A 27,994-nucleotide genomic window follows, 5' to 3' on the forward strand; every position below is an offset into this window, starting at 1 on the left:
GTTGTCTGTAAAGTGGGGTGGTGGTGAACAGACCACACCATGAAGGTTGTTCTGTGAGATCCTGGCTAGGGAAGCATGCTGCAAAGAATGCAGAGGGTGGGGCCTTCCCACAGCAAACAGGTTCCCGCAGGCCCGGGCACTCTCAGAAGGCTTCCTGGAGGAGGCGGAGGAGCCCAGAGAGAGGCACAGAAAGGAAGTGGGCGTAGGAGCGGGAGGGAGAGTAGACGGTACCCAAGGGCGGACTCCGGCCCGAACCACCAGACTGATCACGTGGACACAGGCGGGCCCCGGTAGGTGCGATGACGCAGCTGGCCGGAGCGGCCAGGTGAGGCGGCCGCGGTGCAACAGGTGCCCCGGGTGCGTCCCGCCCTCCGGCCCCGCAGCCGCCGGCGGAGCCCACCTGGCCCCGGCTCCGCCCGTGCGCCCGCCCGCTCGCCGGCCGGCAGCGCAGGAAGTAGCGAGGGCGGGACTGACCGGCCGCAAGACGCGGGGACCCAGCGGCTCTGCAAGCCGTACCCGCCCCGCCGCTCCTCGGCCGAGCGCTCAGGTGAGTCTGGGGACTGGAGAGTGAGCCGAGGGGGGGGAAGGCCACCTGCGCCGCCCCGGGCGCCTCCACTCCTTTCCAGCCCCTCCCGACCTCGGCGACAACGCGCCCCGCCCTCTCGCTGGAGCTGCTAGCCCGGGACTGGGAGCCGAGCTGCCCGGAGCCGCGCAGTCCAAGGGACACTTTGCAGCGGCCAGGTTAGACACTAGGGCGCAGACACTCCTGGGAGGTCCCAGGGGACGTGAAAAGTGACTTCCGGGAGCTAGAAAGACGGTCTGTTCAGATGAGCTCCAATAATGAGGAGCCTGACCCCCCCTCGTGCCCTTTTTCTGCCTTGGTGGCTAGCTGTCTAGCCAGGCTCCTCACTGCTTTTCTGTTTGTGTGTGTGTGTGTGTGTGTGTGTGTGTGTGGTGGGGTACTGCTCTGGAAAACTGTGGGTGCCACTTACAGGCTGGAAGGTGGACACTTGTCCCCACTTCCTGCCTTGATCCTCATATCTGTAAATCAAGATCAGGGATCTGTTTAGAGGTTGGGAGAGAAAGATGGACCTGGGTGTGGGCCTCGGGCAGGGGTCTGAGTTGGTAGCAGCCACGGTGCGATCTCCACATCACACCTGGAACCTAGACAGGAGCTGATAGCCCCTAAGTGGATACTTGTGTGTTCCGTCACTGGAGTGACCAACGGTAGGGTATCGTGTGTGGTCCCGTTCGTGACCATATGTCCGTATGCCCTGCTACCCTTGCTTTCCCACCCTGGTATGTGGGCACCAGGCTGTGAAGTTGCTATGTGTGAGTTCAGGCGAGCTGCCTCAGCCTCCAGGCTGGGTTTATCTCTCAGAACGCCTTGATTCCGTCTGCTGCTGTGATCCTATTCTGGGGATAAATGCTTCCCTCAGTCTGTGTTCTTAGAAGCCTCTCTCAGTACCCCTGGTGGAGGGAGGGGTCTCCAGCCTTCCTTGAAAAGGTAAGGGGTAAGTCACACAGAGAACAAGGCTGAGAGAGCTAGGTAGAGGCTCTTTGCCACTCCCTTCTCCAAGACCAGAAACTACTTTTATTTTTAAAGATTTATTTATATGTTTAAGTGTTTTTGCCTGTGTTTATGAATGCGCACCATAGGTGTTCCTGGCTCCCATGGAAGTCAGAAGAGGGCATTGGATCCTCTGGGATTAGAGTTACAGACAGCTGTGAGCTGTCTTGTGGATAGTGCTGGGACTTGAACCCTGTCCTCTGGAAGAGCGGCACTGTTGATTTCTGTTGGACCGTCTCTCCAGGCCAATAGAAAGATACTTTTGGGGAGGTTGCCCCGGTGTTCCACCTCCTGCAGGGCAGCCACTCGAGGAAGCCCTGTGGGGAGGAAAGGTGCCTCCAGAGGTGAAGTGGCTGGTTGAGATTCCCAGGGCTTGTCCGTGGAGACAGCAGGTCTGCTCCCCGAAGGTGACGGTTGCACTTCTATCTGGCCACAGGGCCTGGAGGTTTTGGTTTTGGTTTCTAGATCCATCTTGGCATTGCTCACTCCGTGACATAACGTACAGGTGGCCGTCCCTCTGTAGCATCATGAGTCCAGAATCCCCTGTCGTCTGCATCCATTTCCTAGTTTGAGGATAGCCATCTAGGTCAGGATTGGGCCTCACAGCTTGGCTCCTCCCCTTGTGCTCACTGACTGGGGCTTGACCCCGGCAGGTCACTTTCCCTCTGTCCCTGCTTCTCACTGCCAGAAGGAAAGACCCACAAGGGGCAGAAGTTCAGGGAGGGGTCCAAGAAGACTTACCTGGCCAGAGGGTACCTTCTATGGGTGTGTTTTTCAGCTGGTGAACTGGGCAGTGGGGGCCTAGCCCCAGGTTCCCCAACCCTTGCTCCCTTGCCCCTGTGGTTACCAGCTGCTTGGGTTTGAGGAAGGGGAGTAGGGGGTGATTCGTGACTGTTGTGGGCTGATGGGATGCGCCAGGTGGGTGGGTGGGTGAAGGGTGATTCTAGCTATCTACGATTGGTTTTCCCCACCTCAACTCTGGGAACATTTGTACCAGTTGGTTGCCATGGGCTTCTTTGTGCTCTGTGGATCCGGGAATCCTGTCCACAGCACACAGAATGCCTGGGGGGTGTATAACCAGCGATGTCTTCAAATGTTACAGACTGTCTCCAGGTGGGCAAAACTGCTCTCAGTTGAGCTCAGCCCCTCCACCTGACAAATATAATTTACTGGTTACAAAGCTGAGCCCTGCTGCAAGTTATCGTCCAGTCCAAGTCCCCTACTCGGCCAGGCAGGATCACCCAAGCACAAGGCACCATTGTGGGCTGGAAGCAGAGCTTCCCCAGGTGGAGATGGCCCAGCCTCGGAGCTGGTGATGGACGGCCTCCAGCAGGGCCCGAAGTCCAGACTCGGGGTGGTTTGGGCTCCTGTGAGCAGCTGTGACCAGCAGCAACAGGCTCAGACTAGGAAGAAATCAGGTTTAGGGGACTAGAAGATTCATGGGAAGCTGACCTGCCTGAAAGGGAGAAGGAGCAGAGGAACCGGTGCAGAGAGGCCCACCCACCCAGAACCACGCCCACAATGGTTCCCTGAGATGTCTATCAAGATCTCATTGATTCTGCATGATATTCTGCCCCTTGGTTCTGCTACCCCTGTGCCCCAGGACTGTTCCCAATGAAGGTTATTTAGTGGCAAAGAGAATATGGACTGTAGGTTCTAAGGCCTCAGTCGTGGGGCCGTCTCCAGCCCACCCTGAGCAGAAACAGCTGGGAGTCACCCTCACTAATGCATCTGGGTCTGCTGAGTGGCTCTGGCCCAGTTTCTGCTCCTTTTCAGCAGAACCCCTGGTCAGGTTGGTTCTCAGGGAGCACCCGGTCCTCTTCAGTGGGGTCCAGGACAGAGAAAGTGCCGGCATCCATTTGGGAACTGAGCTCTGGTGTGTTTGTGGGGCCATGTAGGAAGACTTTGGGGACCATGCATCCCAAAGACTTTCAGGGATTAGTGGCCAGGCACCCAGAGAGAGCTCCTGTAGACGGTGTCTTTGGAGTTGCTTCTGTGCTTTCAGTGAGCCTGGGGTGCCTGAAATAGAAGACACACACCTTTGGCCTACATGGAGTCTGGGAGGCCTCACACTGAACTCTCAGGAATGCTATTGGTGGATGGCCATAGCTGGTTATTTCCCTGGAGGCCACTAGATAGAGAGTCCGAGGCCCCTGCACTGCCAGTTCCTTAGTGAATCAAGAGCCAGGAGCCAGCCAGCCTGGGAGGAAGCCCTGTCCCGTGGAGACAGGGACTGGGGCAGGGAGTCTACAGTCCCCAGAGACAGAGCCTGTGCTCTTGGGCCCCATGGGCCTCCCCTCCCATCAGCAGCTTTTCTTTTGAAAGTTTCATGTGTAAGAACCCAAGGCCCAGGGGAGACAAAGGAAGAAAATGAGCCAGCAGCAGCCAACTGAGAGAAACGTGTAAAAGAAAACTCAATTCTTGCCCTCTAAGTTGATGGAAGATGTTGTATTTGTGAAACAAGAACAGGGTGCTAGGAACGAAGAGCAAGGAGGGGGCACAAGAGAGCTCCTTGTAGGGGGCATAGAAATGACAGAAGGTGACGGAAATACCAGAAGGCTGAATGGAGTGGAGGCATCTCCGAAAGAAGCACAAAGAAATGAGAAAGGGGGAAAGGTAAGAAGTTAAGGGGAGATTTCAGAGGTTCAGGGTTTCTCTGTGTGTCAACCCTAGCTGTCCTGGAACTCACTCTGGAGACCAGGCTGTCCTGGAACTCACCGAGATCAACCTGCCTCTGCCTCAGAACATTGGGACTAAGGCGTGTGCCACCACCGACTGACTCAGAGGTTTCAATCTTGATTAGTGAGTGTTCTAGAAAGAATAAATGGTGCAAGAAATTATCTTAAAAGGATAGGCCCAGTGCCTCAGGCCTGCCTGGAATCCCAGCCCCTGGAGGCTCAAGCTAGAAGACAACAAATTCAAAGCCTGCTGGGCTACAGATCAAGTTCAAGGCCAAGCTGGCCAATCTAGGAAGACCTTGTCTCAAATAATAATAAATTATAATAAGACAAGGGGCTTGGATATAGCTCAGTGGTGTAGCAGTGGCCTGGGTGAGGTCCCAAGGTTGTCTCCCAGCGGGGGTGCAGAGTGGGGAGGAAATAATCCAGGAAATAATATCACACCTCATGCAGACGTAGGCCTGAGAAACAGGAACAAACTGGCTGGAAAGTCTACCTGGCACCTCGTTTAGTAACTGAAAGTGGGGCCGGAGCCCTCTCCAGGGCTGGGTAGGGAGGAGTAAAGATCACCATCTGAGGAAGAGAAGTCTGGAGGGCACCAAGAGGCCTTAACAGTAGCAAGAACAGAAGATTCTAGAGGAAAATCATCCCCAGTGGGAGAGGGGAGAGAAAGGTGTGTTCCGCCAATCAAACATCTATCCGCACCCCCACCCCATGCTTGGTGGCGCACACCTTTAATCCCAGCACTCAGGAAGGAGAGGCAGGCAGATCTCTGAGTTTGAGGCCAGCCTGGTCTATGTAATAAGTTCCAGGCCCTCCAGGGCTACATAGTAAAACCTTGTCTCAAAAAGTAAAAAACGTGAAAGATCTGGGGCTGGAGAGATGTCTCAGGGCTTAAGAGCAGTTGTTAGGGGACCTGGGTTTGGTTCCCAGTACCGACATGGTAGCTCACAACCATCGTCAGTTCCAGTTCCAGGGGACCTGACCCCCCTACTGACCTATGCAGGCACCAATCACACATGTGCTGCGCATACATGCATGCATACAAGATTTACACGAAAACAATTAATTATTAAAAAGAAATGTCTGGAGGCAATGCCTGGGGTTTGCTTTAGAGAGTAGTCCTGATGGTCTGAGGCTAGCCTTTGGCTAGCCTGAGCCAAGCCTAAGGACTGTCCACCACCCAACCCCCACCCTGAGCTAGGAGGGTGCCCAGGAAGACCTGGAAGTGATCCCTCCACGGAAGAAGAGCCAGACTCAAGGAACATGGAGAAGAAAAACTGGACAGCTCGGGGGGGGGGGGGGGGGGACAAGCTGACCGGAGGACTGGAGGGAGTAGAAATGAGTAACGAAAGGCAGGCCAGCCTCACGGTCCCCTGCCCATGGAACCCTGTGGCTGTGCTGTGCACGCTGTAAGATCCTCCCTCCCCCATCTTGTCTGGGGACGGGGCAGCTTCAGGAGACATCTGATGTGTCCAGCAAGCCTCTCTGCTATCTGACAGGACAGGTACCCATAGCCCTCAGCCCTACTCTCTGGGGTCCTAGGCAGGTTGTTTGCCAGGCCTGTGGGTGTGGTGCCAGGCTGGGAACGAAAGCCACTCCCAGCAATGGCTCACCTGACAGATTCCCTTTGGGCACCTTCTGAGCCTAGAATGGACTTTGTCCTCTGCTGGGAGAGGCCACTGCCTGCCAGGGCCTGTGCTGTCCTGCACGCCTGAGACACTAGCTTATGAGTGATGGGTGTTTGTTGGTAGGAGAGGAGAAAAACTAATGACCCTGGGCCCCTCTGTGTGGTCCGCTCTTTCTGAGCAAAACGATCACTGTGTAGTCTGTCCTGGGCCATCGGAAGACACTAAGCCAACTACCCCAGACCTTGGTGAACCAGGAAAAGTAACACAGGTGTGCGGCCCTGGTTGGTGCAGCCCTGCCCCCACCACATATGTGACAGACAGATGCCAGCTCCCGGGGGAGGCCTGGTGTGACTGCTATCATCCTCAGCCACAATTTGGAATGTCCTTAGGAATGCGCCCTCCCTTGCTCTTGGTATACCAGGCCCCAGCCCGCCCCTCCCTGGGGCCTCTGCCCCTAGGCTGCACTCAGCTTCTTGGGATAGTTTTAGCCAAGGGCTTCTGTGTGAAAGAGCCTGGGGCTTCAGGGGGGTGAGCTGAGACCACCAGCTTCCTGGGTGCCTTGTGCTTTAGCAGTGTGGGTTAATGTCAGCGGTATGACCAGCTCTGTCCCCTTCAGGGAGGGACAGCTGGGCAGGGTCTTGGCACCATTCTGTGCTCTGAAATGCTAGGTAGGATAGGTCTGTGACCTGCCTGGAGCTCCGGGGTGGGCATGAGCCTTCTTATAGGCTGGAATCACTAGTTCCTGAGGCCCTGAACTCACCCGAACAGCCTTGGTGCCCACCCCCACCTCTGGTAACCCCAGGGTAGCCATCCTTTCCAGTCCCCTTAAGTCCTTCTGTCTCTGTCCCTGTCAGACTGGGCAAGTAGGTACCACACCCTGAGATATGTAATCCTGGGACAGTATCCAGAGCACATGACAAGGGGGCACTGTGGCCCAGTGCTGAGCCCCGAGCCTCACCCCTGATAGTGGGTGGGCAATAGACTTGGAGTTCTTCGAACTGTCTGGAAAACAAACTTCCCCTTTGGAAGGCCTTTCTTAATAAGTTGGATTGTTTGGTTTGGTTTTTGTTTTCGTTGAGATAGTCTCAAGGTTTCTCTCTCTCTCTCTCTCTCTCTCTCTCTCTCTCTCTCTCTCTCCCCCTCTCTCCCACCCCCCCCTTTTTTTTTTGTTTTTTCAAGGCAGGGTTTCAGATCCACCTGCCTCTGCCTCCTGAGTGCTGGGATTAAAGGAGTGCACCACCACTCCCAGCCGGTTTGTGTTATTTTAACCTATATAAAGTTCTGAGCTTATAAAAGCTTTCCTTGATGTTGGCTCCTTTGCTTACCTCTACAAAGATAGGCAATCACAGACTAAGCCTCTCTCTCCTCTCATTTTTCTCTTTTTTTTTAAGATTTATTTATTTATTGTGTATACAGTGTTCTGTCTGTATGCTTGCTGGCCAGAAGAGGACACCAGATCACATTACAGATGGCTGTGAGCCACCATGTGGTTGCTGGGAATTGAACTCACGACCTCTGGAAGAGCAGCCAGTGTTCTTAACCTCTGAGCCATCTCTCCAGCCCTCATAAATAAATAATAGACCACTACAGACCCCCGACTTCAGAAACACGGAAAGGACAAATGTATATTGGCGAGTGTTATGAGAAGAGGTTTTGGAGCCAGGCTTGGTGCTGTGGGACAAGGCCGGCAGAAGGGGATGCAGCCAGGCTGTACTTGTTTATAGAACATTTTAAAGGGAAAATATTTGGGAAGGGAGTGTCCCCCACTTTACATTAGGGTCTACAAGGTCTGAGTGCCAGCCTCTCTCGTTACTAGTGTGGTGTATTTGGTTCAGAAAAGCCTTGGCTGGTGCCGTGTGGCCCCTGCCGCCAGCCAGGGCTGTTTTAGTGAGCTTTGCAGGTCATTTAAGAGCCTGTTAGGAAATCCTCAGGCAATGCCTTTGTTCTTACTGAGCCCATTTTGCAGATTCATCTGTCATCATTGAGGACCCCAGGTTTCCAGGCCCCCAGCAGGGCATCCAATCACGGAGGTAAGTGGCAGCAACGAGGACAGTTGACCCTCAGCAAACTGGCCAGTGTGGATGACTGGTTCCCACACAAAAGCCTTTACTCTGGCTTCTGCTGTATCCGGGTCAAATCAGCTCTGCTCACCTCAGTCTCTGGGTCACAGGGATTCCCTACCCAGGGGGGACACTTGTCCCTTTCAGTCGCATCCCCCTGTTAGCCAGAGCCAACCGTAGGACCTTGCTGCACCCAAGGGAACAGAAAATGCTAATGCTGAAGAAATAAACAGGTCATTCTGGAGACCACTGCCCAGGGCTTCCTACTGTGGGTGGGGCAGGGTGGCGGGATGGGGGCAGTCAATTCTGAGGAGGGTGAAGTTGAGAAGGGGCTTAGAGCACATGCACTGCTGGCATGGACAGGTGAGGTGGCTGAGGGGTAGCGTGTCGGCGATGGCCGTCAGTTCCTGTGCTGGGCAGTGAACCCCTTCAACAGTGGCTCAGGCTGGAGCTCCCTGCTGCTGTTCCGTTTGCACTGTGACCCAGGATTTACCTTAGGACCCCCCAAGGCTGGAGTTGTGAACCCCTATAGCATGAATAATAAAAACCCAGAGACAGAAATTAGGGTTCAACGTGGAAACTAGAAAAGCAAGGCAGCCAAGCCACTAGAGAAGTCTTACCTCTACAAAGACTGGGCAATCGCAAACTAAGCAGACTAAGCCTCTCTCTCCTCTCATTTTCTTTTGTTTTTAAAGATTTATTTATTTATTGTGCATACAGTGTTCTGTCTGTATGCTTGTTGGCCAGAAGAGGGCACCAGATCGCATTACAGATGGCTGTGAGCCACCATGTGGTTGCTGGGAATTGAACTCAGGACCTCTGGAAGAGCAGTCAGTGCTCTTAACCTCTGAGCCATCTCTCCAGCCCTCATTTTCTTCTGTTCCCTCTAGTGCTGGTTTAAGGGCATATGACCCCTAGTCCTGGGGTTAAAGGTGTAGGCCACCACCACCTAGATTTATTTCTGTATTGATCTTGTGTAGCCCAGGGTGGTATTGAACTCACAGAGATCCATCTGACTGTCTCCCAAATCCTGGGATTAAAGGTGTGTGCCACCACTGCCTGACCTCTAGTGGCTTTAGCTTGCTCTGGTCTTCAGGCAAGCTTTAGTTATCAAAATACAAATAATAGACCACTACAGACCCCCCGGCTTCAGAAACACGGAAAGGACAAATGTATATTGACGAGTGTTATGAGAAGAGGTTTTGGAGCCAGCCTTGGTGCTGTGGGACATGGGCTTGGCCGGGAGAAGGGGATGCAGCCAAGCTGTACTTGGATCCTGCTCTCCTCATCTGTGTGGACAGGAAAGCCATGGTCAGGTAGTGACCTCTCCTTCCACACGCCATCCTGCTTGCTCTTTATCACGTAGTCAGGGTCAGACTTCCAAGGGTGTCCCCAGCAGGTCCCTGGGCCTCGGGGTAGCCCATCCCCTTAACAAGAATGCAGAGCCAGACAGGGCCTCGATCACATCCACAGCATCTGCTGCAAGCTCAGGGAACTGTAACTGTCCCCAGGCAAACCACACACAAGGTGCCCAGGCATCAGTAAGGGGCCTAGCCAGGATTCTGGTCCTGGTCTATGGGGCCTCTGGGCTCAGCTGCAGACATGCCCTTGTTTGCACCCTGCCCAGGACCTAGTAGTTATGTCAGAGAAAGCAGGGTGGTCCCTGAGGTCCATTCCAGCCACAGGCCGTCCCCACCAGAAAATAGCTGTGTGTCTGAGGCAGAGTCTCAGATAAGCCCAGACCCCAGCTTCCCTGCACACCTGTAGTGCAGTTACGCTACATCCCTGGGGTCTCTCCTGGTGAGCAGCCACAGCCAGCCCTGTTCTCCCTGTCCTTGCCTGGGAGCTGTTCGGAAAGGATGCTGAGAAGAAACAGAATTGAACACCGGAGAGGCTGTATGTGGGACATCCCTCTGAGCCTCTCACCTCTTGCCTGCCTCTCTCTCTAGGTCCCCTCTGCTACCCAGCATGTCCCAGAGACATTCTGACAGCTCTCTGGACGATAAAACATTGGAATATCGTTTCCATGCAGAGCTGCAACTCGATGCCAATGGGAACCCTATGCCGAGGCTCCCCATGGTTCGTAACTCCTTGAGAGACAAGACCAATGCTGCCTTTGAGCCAGAGGCCTCCGGACCCCTGCAGGTGCCCCCAGAAGATGAGGAGCCACGACCCATCATCCTTAGCACTCAGAGCCCCGCGGCACTCAAGATGGGCACCCAGCAACTCATCCCTAAGAGTTTGGCTGTGGCCAGCAAGGCCAAAACCAAGTCCCCAGCCCGCCACCAGAGCTTTGGGGCAGCTGTGCTCAGCAAGGAGGCCGCTCGGCGGGATCCTCGGCTCCGCTCAGCCCCCAGCTTCTCCTTGGATGACATGGATATGGACACGGGCCCTGGTGTGAATCTGAAGCGAAACATAAGGAACCAGTCCTACCGAGCCGCCATGAAGGGCCTTGGGTCACCCAGCAGCAAAGGGGACTCAGTCCAGCTCAGCCCCAAGCTCCAGGCCCTCACTGAGGAGGCTGCTCAGCCTCCCGCTCGGTCCCCAGCCAAAAATAAGGTAGGAGTCTGCCCTGACATCAGGGATAGGCAGTGTCATCTCTAGGGTCTCGAGAGTTCACAGGCAAGGCAGTGATCTGGTCCTGTGTCTCCTATGTCTGCGTCATGCACGGCAGCTGCTGGGCGCGGGCTCCTGGCCATCCCACTTTAGTGGAATCTGTTCAAATCTCATGTTCTTTCTGGCTAGAGAAAGTTGTCATGTTTTGGGGACTTTTCCATGTCCCCAATTCTCTGCAGAGTGGACAGCAGGGGGAATCAGCCACTCTTGAGCCCAAGCATGGAACCAGTCTATTTGATGACAGTTTCCGTGATGCCAGGCACGGGCTGCCAGCGGGACAAGGAGGGACAATGTGTAGCCCTCAGCCCTCAGCCCCCACCTGTCCTCCTGTCCTGCTGCTGCCCCGCCTGCCCTGAGCTCTAGACAGGCCTGCAGTCTCCGGGAGCCTGTTACAAACAGCCATTGAGCAGGAAGGCCACGGTTAAGGAGCGGCCTTCCACGTTCCACCTGCTCATCATGTTGTCAGGGTCAGATGGGGAATCACAGCCATTCGAGACAATTTCTTCCCAGGATACGGGGCTGGGGGTCCTTCTGGACCTTTGCCAGGTGCTTCCCTCAGACTTGGGGTGCCCCAGGCACAGTGCTCAGTCAGCTCCCATGGAGGCCTGGGATGGGCCTTTATGGCTGTGTGACCCATAACAGATTCCCGGAACTGAGGCTCAGTTTCCCCATCTGTAAGTGAAGATGGCCGCCATCCAGCTGTAGGCATACTCCAAAACTGAGTTCAGGCCCTTTGTTGCCTAGAGCTGTTCACAGCATCATGGGAAAAGCATGCTCACTTGGACATCAGCAGACACCTGTCAGAATGATAGCCACACGGCTTGGCCAGACCACAAACTTCCATGAAGGCCGATCGCGGCTAAGGCAAGGCCTCTATGTCTAAAATGCCAGCCACTGTCCTTCATTACAGTTCCCCTACTATATCTGCCTGAGATGCCTGGACCCTTGATAGGCATCCCTGTACCTCAGGAGCTGAATCAGCACCACCACTGTCCCTAGAACAGGCCTGCCAAGGTCTCCCTCAACAGTAGTGAGTCCCCTCTTCAGCACACATCCCTGAGACCTATAGCATGTCACACGCTGGGGAGATAAGCTGTGGCTGCTCCTGAGAGCTCCTGTGCAGAAAGGGGACTGTGAGGGTGTCGAGGGCTAGCAAATGGCAGTGCAGGAGGCCCTAGGAGCCTCCTGGGTGAGAGGGCTCCCAGTGGTCCCCCAGGAACCTCCTGGGTGAGAGAGCTCCCCGTGGTTCCCCAGGAGCCTCCTGGGTGAAAAGATTCCCCATGGTCTCAGGGCCAGAAGGGATACAATAGAGACTGAGGAAGGATTTGGGTTGGAGGAGGTGAGGGGGTGGGGGGGTGAGAAAAGGAGCTAGCCTAGGTTTAGCTGGGAGTGTCACACTTTCCCGGACCTGTAAGGGGAGTTTTCAGGCCCCAACTGGTTCTAAGGAACCAGAAGCAACTGGCCTCTGCTTTCCCGGAACCAGTGTACCTATGAAAAACCTGGTGTTCCAGCCAAGGAGTGGGGACTGTGTGGGGATGCCAGTGTAGAGTGGGGATTCCCCAGAGCTCTGCCCTCAGTTTCTAGGGCCCTGAATCAGGGCCAGAATCTCACCAGCTGCCTTCTGCCCACTCCAGACCAGACTCCCTCTTCATTCCCATCAGGTAACACCTCTTAACTGGTTTAGCCCCTAGGCAGCCTTCCTGGATCTGTAGCAGCCCTCTGCCCTGAACCCCAACTTTTACCTGTTCTGGCCTCTACTTTGCGAAGCTAACATTTAATGTGCACCTTCTACATGTCAGCAAAGCCCCCTCCCATCTCTTCCATAGATTGCTTGTGGCGGGGGGGGGGGGGGAGGATCTCTGTCTGGGCTGCCATAGTAACGGAAGGGCAGCTGACCCACGCTTCCCTCCCCACTGACTGGCAAGGTTTCTGTCTTGTCTACAGAAAACTCTGGGACGGAAACGCGCACACAAGGGCTCCTTCAAAGACGGTAAGTGGCTCCCAGGAGGCTGAGGGCCTGGCATGACTAGGAAGGAGTCTCTGTAGGGCCAGCGGGGACATTCACTGGACACTGACTCCAGCTGTTGGTGTGAGTGTACATCTCATAGAGTTCCCTTGGACTCCCATCTATGTGACCCAAAGACAGCCTCACATGAGTATTCGGTGGGACCCAGGGTGGATGATAGGGCATCAGGCCTCCAGAGAGGCAGGCACTCAGCTCTCTTCTTTGCGTGGACTCCTCCCGGTCTGAAGAGAGCCTGCTGAGCACTGCAGCTCACGAGAAAGGAAGAACCAATGTTGCTCTGTCTTCCTGGTCCCACTGAGGCACTGCAGCAAGAACATCCCTCCTTCCTGAACCGTGTCAGCTCTCTGGGTGTCCGCAGGCTGTAACACAAGGGGCTGAGTCTCTCTGCTGAGTCTCCGGGAAATGTTCCCTGTGTGGAGCAGCAGCAGTGCCCAGGCTCCAGTGCAGGCTGACGCAGCATCCGTGCCCAGGCTCCAGTGCAGGCTGACGCAGCCTCAGTGCCCAGGCTCCAGTGCAGGCTGATGCAGCATCAGTGCCCAGGCTCCAGTGCAGGCTGACGCAGCCTCAGTGCCCAGGCTCCAGTGCAGGCTGATGCAGCATCAGTGCCCAGGCTCCAGTGCAGGCTGACGCAGCCTCAGTGCCCAGGCTCCAGTGCAGGCTGACGCAGCATCAGTGCCCAGGCTCCAGTGCAGGCTGACGCAGCAGCTGCATGAGCTCAGGGATGCCCTATATTGGGTTGGCCCATGCCAGACTGGGCCGGTAGTATTGTTGGCTTGTGGGCAGTGACCGGCATCCTCAGACCTCACCTGAGTACCCAAGCTTCCCCCCTCCCGGACCAGGCACAGCTGTCCTTACGCAGCTCTGGTTGGTCTGCTTGGCCCCGACCTGGAGTGCCACATTCTACACGGGGCTGCTACCATCTCCCAGCCTGTCCTGTTAATCCACTGTAGGACACAGTGGGCCATAGGGGAGCCTGCATGTTTTTGAGAGCTTTGTGGGGCCCTTGGGTGGGTCAGGCTACCCCCAAGCCCTCATGCAGACAGGCGACTCTGCTCTGCCCAGACCCCCAGCTGTACCAGGAGATCCGAGAGCGGGGTCTCAATACCAGTCATGAGTCTGATGATGACATACTCGACGAGCCCTCCGGCCCGGAGGGAGCTCAGAAAGCGGACACCACCATTGTGGTCAAGAGCTATCGGCCTGCCCAGCTCACCTGGAGCCAGCTCCCAGAGGTAAGGAGACCCCGTGGCCTTCCCTTTCCCCAGCTTGTGGTAGCCTGGCTCTTACAAGGAGCTGAAATGTAGCTTGCAGAGTCACTGGGATATAGTTTGTGTGTGGGACAATGAGTCTGTCCTCTGTCCTAGCATGTAGTTAGAGTTCCTGCTCGGTCTGACCTGAGGGGCACTGTGGACACAAGGAGCCCCCTTCCTCACTGGGGGAGCCTCTCCACTCTCCCCGTACTTCCTACATCTGAAAACGGGCCATGTCCAGACCGTGAAGGCCAGGATAGTGACCCCTATCCTCTGCAGGCTCTGGGTGTGGCAGGAAATGGCGATGGTGGACTCAGCCTTCCCTTCACTTCAGTACAAAGGAGCTTCTTGTTTGCCTGCTGTGGGGGTGAGGGACCCCCTATGAGAGTGCCGACAATGGGAGCCTAGCCAGGGAAGGTCCAGCCAAGGGTTGCAGCAAGGCAGAGTCTGGGCTTCACAAGTAGAAATGTCCAGCAGGACACATTTATCACCCTGCCGGATGCTAGAAGCTGGGGACGGTGCCCAACATGCTATACGCCGTAACATTGATTGCCCAATATTTAGAACCTGGACTACCCACACTTGGAAAGCTGCAGGGGACCCATGCAATGTTGGCAGTGCCTCTGCCCAGGCTGTGAGTAGGAGAACACAAATGGAGGCAAGGCATAATGCGGTCCGGCCTGCCCCGACGTGCCCTATAGCCATAGGCATAGGGGGAGCCACGCTGAGACAGCCTAGGGCCATTAGCTTCAAGAAAGGGAAGAGTGCAGGTGATAATGGCCCATGCCTTCCCTGGCAGGACTGACTCAGCTGCCCAGGTGGTGTCTGAGTCATCACCCCCCCTACACACACACAGACACATGCATGTGTGTGGACGCGCGTGCGCACACACACACACACACACAGAGACACACACACACACACTGTTCCTCTAGACTCCCTGTCTGTCTCCCTGGCCTGGTCCAGGGCTCTAGAGATGGAGAGGAAGCTAAGCTGGGGAGACATAGACAGCTGAAGGTTCCTGATGGAGGTGGCTCCGCCCTCCAGCTGGGTGTGGCCAAGTGGGGACCTGGCTCCATCAGCAGGACCTGCGCCCACAGCTCCTTTGCTTTTCTCAGGTGTTGGAGTCAGGTGTCCTGGACACACTGTCGGTGGAAGAACGTAAGAGGCAGGAGGTAAGGCCACCGGGAGTCCCTAGAGACGCAGTGATATCCTCTCCTCACCTACCCTAATGGCCACCTCATGGGACAGAAACCTGAGGGCTGACGACTGAGCCCTGAAGGAGTATCAGGAAGAACCAGAGTCCTGGCCGGGAATAAGGGGCATGTGTCAGCCCGTGTTTGATCCCCACCCAGTACCATCTTCCCTGGAAAGCAGAGTCCTGATCACATCTACACAGCCTGAGTTGTGAACCGGAGCATAGAGATATGGACTTGTGGCCTGTGCAGCAGTCACGGCAGCCCTCCGAAGGGGCCCGCGCCCCCGTCTTCCCTCCCTCTGTCATTCTGAGCATTGTCTTCCCATGCAGGCCATCTTCGAGATCCTCACATCTGAGTTCTCCTATCTGCACAGCCTGAGCATCCTGGTGGCCGAGTTCCTGCAGTCCAGGGAGCTGAGGGCCACTATGACACAGACAGAACACCATCACCTCTTCTCCAACATCGTGGACGTGCTGGCTGCCAGTCAGAAGTAAGCTGGGTTTCCCTGGGCCCCCAAGAATGCTGCTTTGCCGTGACTCTAGGCAGTGATGTCAGCAGGGCCCTGGGTTGTACCTGTGGATGGGACACTTGGAGCAGCCACTGGCTTGAGATGGAACATGGCAACCTCTAAGAGCCCTTGAGAGCTGGCTGTGGGGACACCATGGGCATCCTAGACTCCCATGGGGGGGGGCACTTCTCTCAGGTATAGCCCTGTGTGACCAATGGGTATCTCACATCAGCACTGGGGATTGTCAGCAGCGCCTACAGAGTTGTCACCCAGTCAGGTGGCAGCCTCGAGTTTCGGCCCCAGGTCATGTTCTACCCAGCAGTGTCTGGTGGCCTGACCGGGCTCTAGTTGCAGGGCCTAGAATCAGAGGAGAGGCCAGGCATGCAGCGACAGGCTGGTGAGGGCCTGTGCGTGTACTTTATGTATGTGCATGCCTGTATGTATCCTTGCATACTACCAGTGGGTATCTCACCCTAGCACTGGGCGTACTGCCTGCCTGTATGTGTTCGCTCATACCTGTATATATATATATGTTCATGTCCTTAGCACAGACTGGTCAGGTAGTGTGTGGGGTCAGCCCTTGCTGCTGTGATAGTCCAGGAGACCCCAGGTCTCCCTGACCCTTTAGCCTTGGCTTCAGTGTTTGATGAGACCCTCTCATCAGCCCCAGTGGAGTCAGAAGAGATGGATAGATCATGGGGGTGCTAGCTCACAGGCCGAGCCCTCCAGACAGAGGATGCTGGCTTTTACATGACAGGACCAGCCTGGCCCTTGCTGACCACTCAGCAAGAGCACACTGCTGTGGGTGTCCTTTCTCCCTCCAGAGGCTTCAGAGCCATTTAGACAGGGAACAGAGTACCATCGTATCCCTGGAAATGGGCTTCCCATAAGAGATCCAGTGGCTAACTGTGGGAACTACCCGCTCCTGACTCATCAGAGGAGAGAAGGGGTCCGGGAAGTGGGTGACCCTCTTGTAGACTCCGCCCCAGTGTGGTCCCTTGATGCTGTGCAGCCTCTAATTGCTCAGCTTGGCCATTGCTGCCCTGGCGTGGGACTCTCTAGCCTCCTCCCTGGCCATTCATAGCCATCTCCTCTGAGAATTGTGCTATTTGGGGCCAGTAGCAGGAGGCCAGCGCTTCCAGACCTTTCCAGGAAACCCCAGGACTCATGCATTTCAGCTGAGTGCATGGGGGCTTGTCCAGGCAGCCTCAGCTTCCGTTCATCCATGGGGTCCCCATGCGCTTCTGAGCCTCTGCTAGCTACACAGCTTTTCCCAAGGGCCAATCACCCCCGGAGTGCACTTGTTTATAGGAATTGAGGTCCATGGCTCTGCTGAGTCCCTAATGCTCACATCCAAGCCTGGAGGGCTCTTCTCAGATGGACAGGTTTCCCAGCTCCCTAAGCCAGGGCCCTCAGGCACAGCCACCAGGCTCACATACCAGGTGGCCAAAAACTCTATGCCATCCTCCTGCCTGGCTCATGGGAGGTCAGATCTGCCCTGGGGAGGCAGTCTCCCCAGGACCTCTACCAAGAGCCCAGGCCTCCTTACTTGTCCCTTATGGGTTGGACTCCATGAAAGCAGATAGTTGTGAAGTCTTGCTGGGAGCTTGGCTGGTATAATCACCTTAGTTTCAAGACCCATCCCTAGAGAGACATGGCCTTCCCTGGGTCTCCTAGGGCCCCAATAATAGGACCCTTCATAGGGTCATTGCATCTCTATCCATGAACTCACACCCCGGGACAGGCACAGGGCTGGATGTTACAGAAGCAGGGTGGAGAGCTGATCTGTCTTGTGGGTCCCCAAAGGCTTTGGACAGATGTGGCCTAGCTTACGTAAGGTTTTGCCTGACTCACTGGGCACCTGCCACGTACTGTCTTCAAGACCGATCCGTGCAGACGTTTTTGTCTGCATACACGTGTCTTTGTGTGTGCCAACACCCATCCAAACTGAGCCTTCGTGTCCCCGACCGCTCCCCACCCCAATGCTGCAGGTTCTTCGAAGCTCTGGAACAGCGGCATAAGGCCCAGGTGTGTGTGGAGGACATCAGCGACATCCTGGAGGACCATGCCGAGAACCACTTCCACCCTTACATCGCCTACTGCTCCAACGAGGTCTACCAGCAGCGCACCCTGCAGAAGCTGTCGTGAGTGGGGCCCTTGTGCTCCCTCCCGGCCCAGCCCGTGCAGGCCCCACCTGCACCACCTCTTTCTGGGGTCAAGTGACAGAGTTTCCCTGTTGCAGGAACAGCAATACAGCCTTCCGAGAAGCGCTAAGGGAGATAGAGAAAAGGCCCGCGTGCGGGGGCCTGCCCATGATCTCCTTCCTGATTCTCCCCATGCAGAGGGTGACCCGGCTGCCGCTCCTGACAGATGTGAGTATCCGGGAGGCTTGGGTGCAGCCGTGGAAACACGCTGGGAGGTCCTGCCTTTAGTGTTGCCTCTCTGACCTCTTCCTCACACTCATACATCTGTAATTGGATAATTACAATGCCTATAAGGCAGGGTGATTAATCTTGATCACTTTGCGGTCAGCAATAGGATACCGTAGCCTGGAGACACATCTTTAGGCAAGTGCCCATATGCCCTCAGCTCTGGAACTGCGGAAATACCGCTATTCCTGAGGGCAGGGTCCCCTCCCAGAGGTGTAGAGGCCCTTTGTGGACTGTAGATGTCCTGCTGGGTCTAACTCTGGAAGTCCTTGCTTGCCTGAGGCCCCTCCCTGACTTCCAGAGTCCAGAACTGGTGGGGAGTCCCTGCCCCAAGCAGGGCTCCTTGGGAGGGTCTTCATGGCTTCTGTCTTCCCCCAGACACTCTGCCTGAAGACACAGAGCCACCCTGAGAGGTACAAAGCTGCCAGCCGTGCCCTGAAGGCCATCAGCAAGGTGAGGCCACTTCTGCCCCGAACTTTCTGTGGTATTGATGGGGAAAGGGGCTAGATCCAGGGCGGTGCCACCGGGAGGGCAAGCACTCCACGGTCCTACACCCGTGCCCAGGGTATATGTGTAAACTCAACCCCACAGCTGGTCAAGCAGTGCAATGAGGGGGCCCACAAGATGGAGCGCACGGAGCAGATGTACACGCTGCACACACAGCTGGATTTTGGTAAGGTCAAGGTAGGTGCCAACCCACCCACTGTACCCTGATGTCCTCCTCATAGGAGTCAGGGGCTTCTGGGGACATCTGCCTGGGTAGGATGGGTGGGGGATCCCTTGAACTTCCCTGACTCAGTAGCAAGGAGGTGTCAAGGCCTCTCCAGGACTGGCCGCCACCCCCAGCTTAGGCAAAACATTCGGCAAGAACCAGAGAATCAGGGCTCCTCAAGGCTCTCCTGTAGGGTAGGACAGGACACAGGGCCTTCTCTGGTTCCTGTGGGCCAACTGAATGGCTGTTCCTTAAGGTTCAGGATAATCCCATTGGTTCTCAGTCATAACAGGGAGGCAGGGATTGTCCCTGTCATCGTCCCCCACCTTGCCGGGTCCGTTTCCTTTATCTGTCCACTCTATCCCCAGTCTCTGCCACTCATCTCTGCCTCTCGCTGGCTGCTCAAGCGTGGAGAACTCTTCCTCTTGGAGGAATCCAGTATCTTTCGGAAAATCGCCAGCCGGCCCACGTGCTACTTGTTCCTGTTCAACGACGTCCTGGTTGTCACCAAGAAGAAAAGGTAGGGCACTCAGCTGCAGACGTCAGACTAGGGAGCAGCCACACGGCTCTGTACGGAATCAGGTCTCTGCTTTCCCTCCCTGATCCGAGAGACAAGTCTCGGGAGCACTCTTGAGGTTAACTGGCCCTGACGACTCTCCTGTGTCCACACAGTGAGGAGAGCTACCTGGTCCAAGACTATGCACAGCTTGAGCATGTGCAGGTCAGGAAGCTGGAGGCCTCGGAGCCCTCACTGCCAGCAGGCAGCAGCCGCAGTTCCTCCGTGCCCCACCCCTTCCAGGTGAACCTGCTACGTAACAGCGAGGGCCGCCAGGAGCAGATTCTGCTGTCCTCTGACTCCGCGTAAGATGGTGGACCCCAGCGAGGGGGGGGGGGGTAGAGCACACGTCCGGGCGGGAGCCTGGGAGGGTGGGGTGTGCTGTACTGTGTCTGCATGCCTACTACATGCTGAGCACCATCGGTGCCCGTAGAGCCGTAAGCAATGCACAGCCTGGCTCTGGGTATCTGATTTCCTTGTGGGGATACATCAACTGGTGAATTGCTGTACTGTCCAGTAACCAGGGAGGGAGCTTCAAGGGGAAAAAAGGACGAGGGTGGACGTGACCATTGGGCCTTCATTATTGTCAAGGTGGTGCTTAGGTCAAATCCCCGAGGGAGGGCTCAGCCAGCACTTCTGTACAGCCCTGCACAGGCCCTGGGGCAATAGCAGGAGCTGAAGCACAGCAGGGAAGGGCAGCAGAGTCCATGAACAGGGACTCATGGACCCCAAGAAGAAAGGAGGGTCTCAGATATGCTCTCTGTGGCCTCCAGGAATGACCGGGCCCGGTGGATCACAGCCCTCACCTACAAGGAGAGGCAATGGCAGGGCATCACCAACAAAGGAGGTAAGTATGGGGTTGGGGTGAGTAGGGTTGTTGCAACCCTGGGGTAGATCTCAGGCCACACCACGGCCTCCCCGGGGTACCTAGCTTAGGGGCTGGAACCTCGGCCCTTGTTGTATGTGTGACTATGTACTTGTAGCTGTGACTTAACCTTATTGATCCTCCATCTGGGGAAACTGAGGTGCGGCCAAAGGAACAGAATAGTCTGTGGGGGAGCACCCCTGGCCTAACTGTCTCCATTTCCCCCAGAGCTGCCCCAGGTGGAGATCACCAAGGCATACTTTGCCAAGCAGGCTGATGAGATCACGCTGCAGCAGGCTGACGTTGTCCTGGTCCTGCAGGAAGAGGATGGTGAGTGTGGTCGGGGAGTGGGTGTCAACCAGACTGGGGTGCAGCCCAGATAAGGGTGCAGCGACCAGCCATGCTCAGCCTGCCTCATCCCCGTAAGCACTTCCTCAAAGGTTGGGGCTGGAGAGATGGCTCAGTTGGCATAAGGACCTGATTTTGAACCCAAGAGCCCGCGTAAAGGAAAGCTGGGCGTGACGGCATGTGGCTTGTGTCATCCTGGGGAAGCAAAGACATGCTCCATGCCCCTGAGAGACTATCTCAAAAGTCAGAGTGGGCAGCGCCAGAGGAACTGAGGTTGTCTCTAGGCCTCTATGCACATGGGTGTACGTACATGTATGTGATCTATACACACGTGTAAACACACCACACTCAGTCTTCTCAAAGGGAGGACCGCCAGTACTAAAGTTAAGGGACCAAAGTGAGCTTGCTACTCTGTGCCCTAAGTGAAGCGAATGGGTGTCTGATCTCCTGGTGCTCCCAGCATAGGCCTCTGCAGGGCCCTGGTCGTGCTGGAGTAGTGGGTGCGGATCTCACCCCTCCTACATGCTGGTGTAGGGGAGCTGCCGGGAGGGCCAGGTGGCCTTGAGTGTCGCCTCCTTGGCTCTCTCTGGAGGCAGGAGGGGGTGGTCAGGCCCTAGAGTGGAACCCTCAAGAGCAGAGGTGGGGTGGGACGGTAGGAGGGATCCCTCTCATCCACCCGTCTGCATCCAGGCTGGCTACACGGCGAGAGGCTTCGGGACGGAGAAACAGGCTGGTTTCCCGAGAGCTTCTCACGCTGTATCACCAGCCGGGTGGCGGTGGAAGGCAATGTGCGCAGGATGGAGCGGCTCCGGGTGGAGACAGACGTGTAGCTGCAGAGCTCAAAGCCAGTCGCGGTGGACACGGCTTCAGTCCTTCAACCAGCAAGGGTCTCCGTCCTCCAGGACATGGGAGAGGTTTATTCCTTGGGCCTCCCCAAGCCTCACGGTTACGAGCAGAACACAGGACATCTATCCGTACCTGACACTTGCTCTCTCGGAAGGCTTTGAGGCAAGCTCCAGGGCCCACATTCTGATAGAAGCCCAGCCTGGCCTCTCACTGGCCACCTGAGCCGCACCCAGGCTGAGAGTGGCACAGGACTGTGGTCTTCATTGAGGACAACACAGGGCCACCTCCCAGATACACACCCCCCCCCACTTCCCAAGTGAAACAGGAAGGGTCCGTGTTCTGAGAGGACCAGCAGGGATGTTATATATTGTGATAGAGGTTTTAAACAGCATTAAAGTATTTCTTTAAAACTTGGGTTTGCACCTGAGCCTAGGTCACAGCCACTTATTGCACTGAAATCCCAAGGTCTAATAGGTGTGTGGAGACTGGCCTCAGGTCTCTCCTTAGCTCTGACCCATCTGTCTACCAGAGTATCACAAGTCTGTGGCTCCTGCTTGTGCATTCATGAATGGTAATAGCTAAACCTTGCAGGACTTACCTTGGCCACAGGGTTCTGAGAGCTCAGACACAGTAAGGACACCCTGGTATGGTGATCCCAGTCCCTGCAGAGACCTCCCTCTCGGGGACCTACAGGCCCAAAAGGCAGCCTCCGTGCTGACTAGGGCCGGGCTAGTTCTCTCCAACAGCCCCCTCAGCCTGGTCCTGAAGCCCCATGGTTTTCTCTGCTTGGCTGGTACTAGATTGGGGGTGGAACACCCAGCTTGCAGTGTAGCAATGTGCCCCATTCTGCTGTGCTCAGCCTTGCTACAGAAGCGACCAATACAGGTGACTCTCCACTAGGTTCAAAAGCACAAATAGCAATGCCCTCCCATCCTAGGCCTGTATAGACAGGCTAGGGCCAGCTGCACCCTATGGCTTCTATGACAGGGCCAAGTCTGGGCTCAGCCTGACACCAGTCCTCACCAGGGTGAACACTCACCCATGTTTGGCTGCTTTGGACGGAGGGCCAGGTCAGAGTTCAGGGAGTAGGCATGGCCTGGGTGGACTGTCTGAGGTAGGGCCTAGTACCTCCTTCTGCCTGAAAGAGGTAAACATCTCCATCTTCCTCACCCTAACGCTCCCCTTTCTCGGAGCTGCCGGGGTGTGAAGAGGCAGCAATCTGGGGGCCGTGGAGTGGTGTGCACGTGCAGTTTCTGTGTGTGCACTGATGTGTGCCTGTGGTAGAAGTGCCTTGATGTAAACCCACTGCCCCATGGGCTCGGGTTTAATCCCACTTCTGATCCTCTGAGGAGCGTGACAAGGAGGAGCGGACCGGTTCACCACCAAGCACGCTCGGTCGCTAGAATGAGGTGGAACCGGAAGGCTGTGAAGCTTTGACTCGGGACACCTGGGACAGGTGACCCCACAGTCCTGACTCATTTGCAAGGGATGAAAGCCAAGGAACAAGGATACTGCAGTGCCCGGGGGAGGATGGACATCACGCACCGACAGAGGTCATTTGGTACAGGACCAGCTCAGGAAACCTCCCCCACTGACAGAAGCGTAGGGTTCTCAGTGAGGGTTGGGGGTTCTAAGCCAGCCCCGCTCCCCAGCTGCAGAAGGCCCATCCTTTGTTGGCACATTTCTGTGCTCCCCTCCAATAACAGGGATCATGCGGGGTACCCTGCTCACCCCCTCAGCTGGGGAGACTCAGTCCGCCCCTCCTGCCCACCTGGACTGCAGAGAGAGACCTTCCTGTCACAGATGAAAGGCCCTCTGCCCACTGTTGGGATCATGGGCTTGCCGGAGGACATCAAGGCTTCTAATACCCTACCCACCTCCAGGGAGGTCTGTGGTCTGGTTTGGGCTACGTGGGACCAGAGCCTCAGGTGCCTGGTGCCCTGACCCACCTGCAACGGGGTTGCCAGTCATGGTTCAGCAGCTGTTGATCTGTGGGGCATTGGGAGCCCTGGTCCTTCTTCTCAGCCAACCTCTGTGCCTTCCTCCATATGAGCAGAGTAGACCAGGCTAGGCCTGGTGGGTGTGCACACCTTAGCTTGAGTCAGAGCTATCTGAGGCATAGGGATGGTTCGAGTGCCGTGGACCAGTTCCAGAGACAATCCAGGCCTCTGGCCTCTCCTCCAGGGAGCGTAAGAAAAATGAGTCCAGCTTCGATACCATGTGCACTCAACTGCACCTTCACCCGGCCTTGGGATTGCTATTTCCCTCTGCTCACCAAGCTCATTTCCAGTCCTTCCAGAACATCCCTGACTCTGCCAGGCTGCTTTGCTCCCAACGCCAGATGGTGGTTTTTCTCTCAGGCCCCCTGGTGGCCATAAGAAGCACTAACATGGGGACTGTACTTGGGAGAGACCCAAGCTCTCCTGCTTCTCCTAAGACTCTAGCTTTGCCCCCAAGAAAGCGAAGCCACGGTTAGGACTGCCATTCTGGTGAGAATGGTCCTCCCATGTCCTTAGCCAGTCATTGTGTCTGGACAACCAATTCCTTGTCCTCATCCCTGCTTGCTGGATGACACCAGACGTCACCCGTCCCTGAACCTCTGACTGAACAGGCTAAGGCAAATCTGATTCTGTTCAGAGATTGTCCCTTCCATCACATCACAACAATCACACTGTCTCCTATTTCCCTTTTTCTGAATTCTACTTATTAAGAAAGTATTTTTATTTGATGTGAATGAGCGTTTTGCTTTCATGCCTGGAGCCCCATGTGGTGAAGCCAAAAGAGGGTGCAAGCATCTCTGGAGCTAGAGCTGTGGAGAGCTGTGACCCACTGCGTAAGCGCTGGGAACTGACAGGACCTCTGCAGGGGCAGCAATGCTGTTAGTGGCCAAGCCATCTATTCTGTACCCTACATTCTACCATGTGGGTCCCAGGCTCCAACTCAAATCTTCAGGCTTGGGTCAGGCACCCACTGAACAATCTCGCCAACCACAAGTTCCTTTAATCTCTACTTATGCCAATCCTGGCACTTTTCTTTCCCCCAAAATGTATCTGCATTCCCGTTGTAAAGGTGCTAGCTCACGGTTGCCCGTCACACTCTCGATAAAATCTCCACGCAGTCTATAGCCGCGTCTCCCTTAAAAACATCAGTCTAGTCAGGCATGGCATGCATGCCTGTAATCCCAGCACCTGGGAAGCAGAGACAGGAGGACCTCTAAGTCCAAGTCAGCCTGGTCTACATGGCAAACTCCAGACTAGCCAGGGCTACATGCTAAAGCCTGTCTCAACCAACCAACCAACCGATAGTCTGATGGGCATATTACTCTTCAAAGGAAAGCATTTTGGTTTTCTTACATGTAACTGGATTGTAGAGCATCTGCCTTGTGTATGAAGGGCTTGAGTTGGTCCCAGTACCTCCCCCACGCACACACCCACAGCCCTGTCTGATGAATACAAAGATTGCCTATAAATACAGATGTGTATCTGTAAAACATAAATATCAGAGGCACATATATAACATGTTAAAGCTTGTGCAGATTTGATCATCGCTGTTCAGTCTGCCTAACCTACAGGTTTCTATAGAGTGTTACACTCTGTTGCATTTCTCTCTACCTGTGACAGCCACCATGTTCTGCGGATTTCTGAGCATTTGCTGTGTGTGTGTGTATGTATGTACATACATGTACATACATGTGCATGCATATGCATAGACAGCCACAATGCTTTGCAACATCACAACAGTAAAACTCCTTCCCCAGGGGCTGAAGAGATGGCTCAGTGGTTAAGAGCAATATTGCTTATAGAACCTGCATGCAATTCTTAGTACCCACGTCAAGCAGGCCATGTCCTATAACTCCATCTCCCCAGGATCTGTTGCCTCTGGCCTCCACAGGCAGCCCCACTCACAGGCACATACGTGTACTAAAGATAAACCTTTTGAACATGTTTTTAAAACCTCCTTCTGCTCTTCTTGCTATGGTTGTGTTTCTACCTTCCAGCTGTGTCTTACAAGCTAGATGCCTTTCTTTAATTCTTTTAAAATTACATTTATTTGTCAGAAGGTAGGCATGTGGAGGTCAGAGGACAACCTGCAGAAGTCACCAATCCCCTTCCACCATGTGGAAAGCAGGCTCAGGCTGTCAGGCTTGGCAGCTGGTGCCTTTCCCCCTGGTCCCCCTTGCCAGCTGAGATCATAGGACTTTTAGTGCAGTCTGGATCTATGTCTGCTTAGGTCCTGTTAGCCTGCCCTTTCCCTTCCCTAGTTCTTCCTGTCCCTGGACCACTCCATCACCCTCCTGTGCTGGCTGCAGCTGCTTCCTCCTGGCCTGTTACTCACGGGACCAGTGATGCCCGGTCTCTAACTTCTCTCACACCTCCTCCATGGTGAACCAGTCTGTGGTTGACCTGCACCCGGGTTACAAGGCCAACTTCAGTTCTCTTCGTGATGGCACTGTAGGAACTGTGTTGCGTGGTCTCCCACGGCTCCCTCCAGAGCTCCTCCCAGGTTATTTCCAAATTAGAATCATGGGTGAACCTGTGGGCGTGGCGATAGTTTAGCTGGATATAAAAATCGAGCTAATTTTTCAATACCAATGACAGGACATCACCATTTCCTGGTCGCCCGTCTTCCCCCTGTAGACTTTCTGTCCACCTGATTCTGAACCCTTTTTCACTCTGGGCACTTTACAATTCCCCCTTCATTCCCACACTGCCTGCAAGCTATTCTCCACTCAGTATCCTGGTCCATTCTTCCTCTAAGTCTGTGTGCAGCGGCCTGCGGGTGTGGCTCCCGCTGCTGCCCATCCCACTGGAGCCCACGTGGTGCCCTGAGGTTTTGGCTGCCTCAACTTCTGTGGGAGAGAGGAAGGAGGCAGCCACTATCCAGATCCAAACAAGAGACTACTCCAGGTGGGAGGTGGGGGCAGAGTCTCGGATCCAAGTCCAGCGCTCCCTCAATTTTTGCTGTCCTTGGAGTCCCCCCCCCCCAACAGCTCTGCACTGGGCTACACCTGTGGCCTCAGCCTCAATCCATGGGGAGCCCTGGCTCCTGCGATGCTGCCTGTCCCTCACCCTGCTGGGTGGGCTGTTTGGGTTAAGCATGGATCCCCTTCCGCACCAGCCCTGCCCTGCCCTCTCTGAGACGTCCTTCCTACAGGGAGACTTTCTAGCTCTCTGGAGGTGTCTTAGGCACCAGTGTGTTCTCCTTGGCCATTAGGGAGGGGCACAGAACCCACCCGGGCCTCCTGGCTGGGGAGGCTCCCATGCGAGAGCCCTCAAGCCAGCTGCTCTTGGGAGGACCCACACCGAGTCTATGAAAAGCATAAAAACCCAGGCCACGAAGACACCAGTGTGCCTTTAACTCTCAGGACTTTACAAAACTGGAGATCCTATGGCCCAGCGGCCTGAGTCCAAGCTTCCGGGATGGGGTAGCTTCCAGCTGACCCAGGGCCGCGATGGCAAGTGGAATTGCCCATAAATACCTTTACATAAATACGGGCCGGACGGCGTTTCCAGGTAAACAGTTGGCTGGCTGCAGCGGTCTGCGGCCTTAGCACCAGAAGGACCTGTCAGGCAGGTGGGGCCTCGCCTACTCCTGCCTTGGTCCCAACCCAGGTCCCTAAAGAGAGCCAGGATTCCTCAGCACAGCCCACATGGTGCCCGTGTACATGGAGGCCTGAGGCCTGGTCCTCTTCCCTGGGCTCCTTGTGTTCACCACAGCCATCTTCCCCTGGCCACAAGGCCTTGGTAGGTAGCTGTGTGACCATCCACAGAGATCCATTGCTTTCCGGAGGAGGTGTGGATCCACACACGTCCTCTCAGTCCCTTGGGCTGGAACATGGTAGTGGTCCTCTGTGGGACTTCCATGAGCTAATGCTTCATGGCCCTGCTGCTGGGTCGCTGGGGTGCCGGTCTGCCGGAGGATGGCTGTGTGGCCACTGGAGACACAGGAAGAAAAGAGGGTCAGCAACAAGGTGCGGTGGGAATCCCCAAGACGGCCAATTCCAGGATGAAGGTGGTGACCTTCTTCCCTCTATAGCCAAGTCCGGTAAAGGCAACAGTCCATCCCCGCCGCCCCCCCCCCCCCCCCCGCGGTCCAGTCCCATCTCCAAGGTTCAGGTTCTGAAGGCACAGGGAAGCAAAGATGTTCATCATTGTGTGGGCCTAACCAGAGCCGTGTCCATATGAACTCTGGGCTCCCAGGGAGCTGGGCCATAGACAGCTCATGTTGTCCACTCGGGTAGACACCAGTAATGGGCCAGTAAGGCATTAATCGCCCATGCCCACAAGGACCTCACACAGCCACCATCATAACCTCCTCCATACCACACACACGTAAGCACTGGGGGAGGGGGTCTGCTCAGCTCCCACTCTGTCAATTCCAAGAAGGGTGGGAGACAGGGCTTTGAGGCTGGGTGGGAAAAGCTTCACCCAAGGTTAAGCCAAGCTTACCCCAGGGAAAAAGAACTATCCCAGGACTCCCAGGGGCCAACAATGCTCTCTCTCCCCACAGCCCCATCCTCAGAGATCTGCTAAATGGCAAGGCCCTTAGGTGTAGTACCAGATTTGACCACTGGGTGCCACTGTGGATAGCATTATGTACTCAAGCACTGGTCAGCAAATTGCAACCTAATCCGGAACCTGATCCTACCCGTGAGCTCCAGGCATGGCTCTTAATAGTTTGAGGCCATGACCACCTTGGA

At 55.5% G+C, this 27,994-nt stretch overlaps 2 protein-coding genes across 4 annotated transcripts in view; one reads left to right on the forward strand and one right to left on the reverse strand.

Annotated features, from left to right (window-relative positions):
• The first annotated feature begins 287 nt into the window (after positions 1 to 287).
• On the forward strand, positions 288 to 21,710 carry LOC121448287 (rho guanine nucleotide exchange factor 16). 3 transcript variants are annotated; one of them, XM_041652172.1, is made up of 16 exons: positions 288 to 547; positions 7,846 to 7,909; positions 9,889 to 10,498; positions 12,500 to 12,545; positions 13,644 to 13,813; positions 14,950 to 15,006; positions 15,360 to 15,520; positions 17,530 to 17,682; positions 17,781 to 17,910; positions 18,346 to 18,420; positions 18,559 to 18,651; positions 19,048 to 19,199; positions 19,352 to 19,540; positions 20,009 to 20,082; positions 20,329 to 20,430; positions 21,139 to 21,710. In XM_041652172.1, exons 3-16 carry the CDS (start codon positions 9,908 to 9,910, stop codon positions 21,276 to 21,278), a joined length of 2,133 nt encoding a protein of 710 aa, XP_041508106.1. In that variant the 5' UTR covers positions 288 to 547; positions 7,846 to 7,909; positions 9,889 to 9,907; the 3' UTR covers positions 21,279 to 21,710. The 3 variants fall into 3 exon arrangements, with proteins under 3 accessions (XP_041508106.1, XP_041508108.1, XP_041508107.1); XM_041652174.1 differs by having other exon boundaries at positions 9,972 to 10,498; XM_041652173.1 differs by lacking the exon at positions 288 to 547 and adding an exon at positions 666 to 741.
• A 2,714-nt stretch (positions 21,711 to 24,424) lies between these two features.
• The window catches only part of LOC121448267 (multiple epidermal growth factor-like domains protein 6), a 97,989-nt gene continuing 94,419 nt past the window's right edge, over positions 24,425 to 27,994 (reverse strand). The window contains exon 35 of the mRNA XM_041652136.1: positions 24,425 to 27,229. Coding sequence (XP_041508070.1) covers positions 27,162 to 27,229 — 68 coding nt within the window. The 3' untranslated portion in view covers positions 24,425 to 27,161. The remainder of the gene's footprint in view (positions 27,230 to 27,994) is intronic.

This window comes from Microtus oregoni, unplaced genomic scaffold (genome assembly GCF_018167655.1).
Source record: "Microtus oregoni isolate MIOR12 unplaced genomic scaffold, Mior012 000005F_ref0000423, whole genome shotgun sequence".
Lineage (NCBI taxonomy): Eukaryota > Metazoa > Chordata > Mammalia > Rodentia > Cricetidae > Microtus > Microtus oregoni.

What these genes read in the sequence shown, in the direction of transcription:
- LOC121448287 (XM_041652172.1), top strand. Translation starts at nt 9,908, where the DNA reads ATGTCCCAGAGACATTCTGACAGCTCTCTGGACGATAAAACATTGGAA. An exon ending in TGGATTTTGGTAAGGTCAAG is followed by an intron (nt 18,652 to 19,047) that starts GTAGGTGCCAAC and finishes CTCTATCCCCAG; the next exon opens with TCTCTGCCACTCATCTCTGC. An exon ending in GTTGTCACCAAGAAGAAAAG is followed by an intron (nt 19,200 to 19,351) that starts GTAGGGCACTCA and finishes GTGTCCACACAG; the next exon opens with TGAGGAGAGCTACCTGGTCC.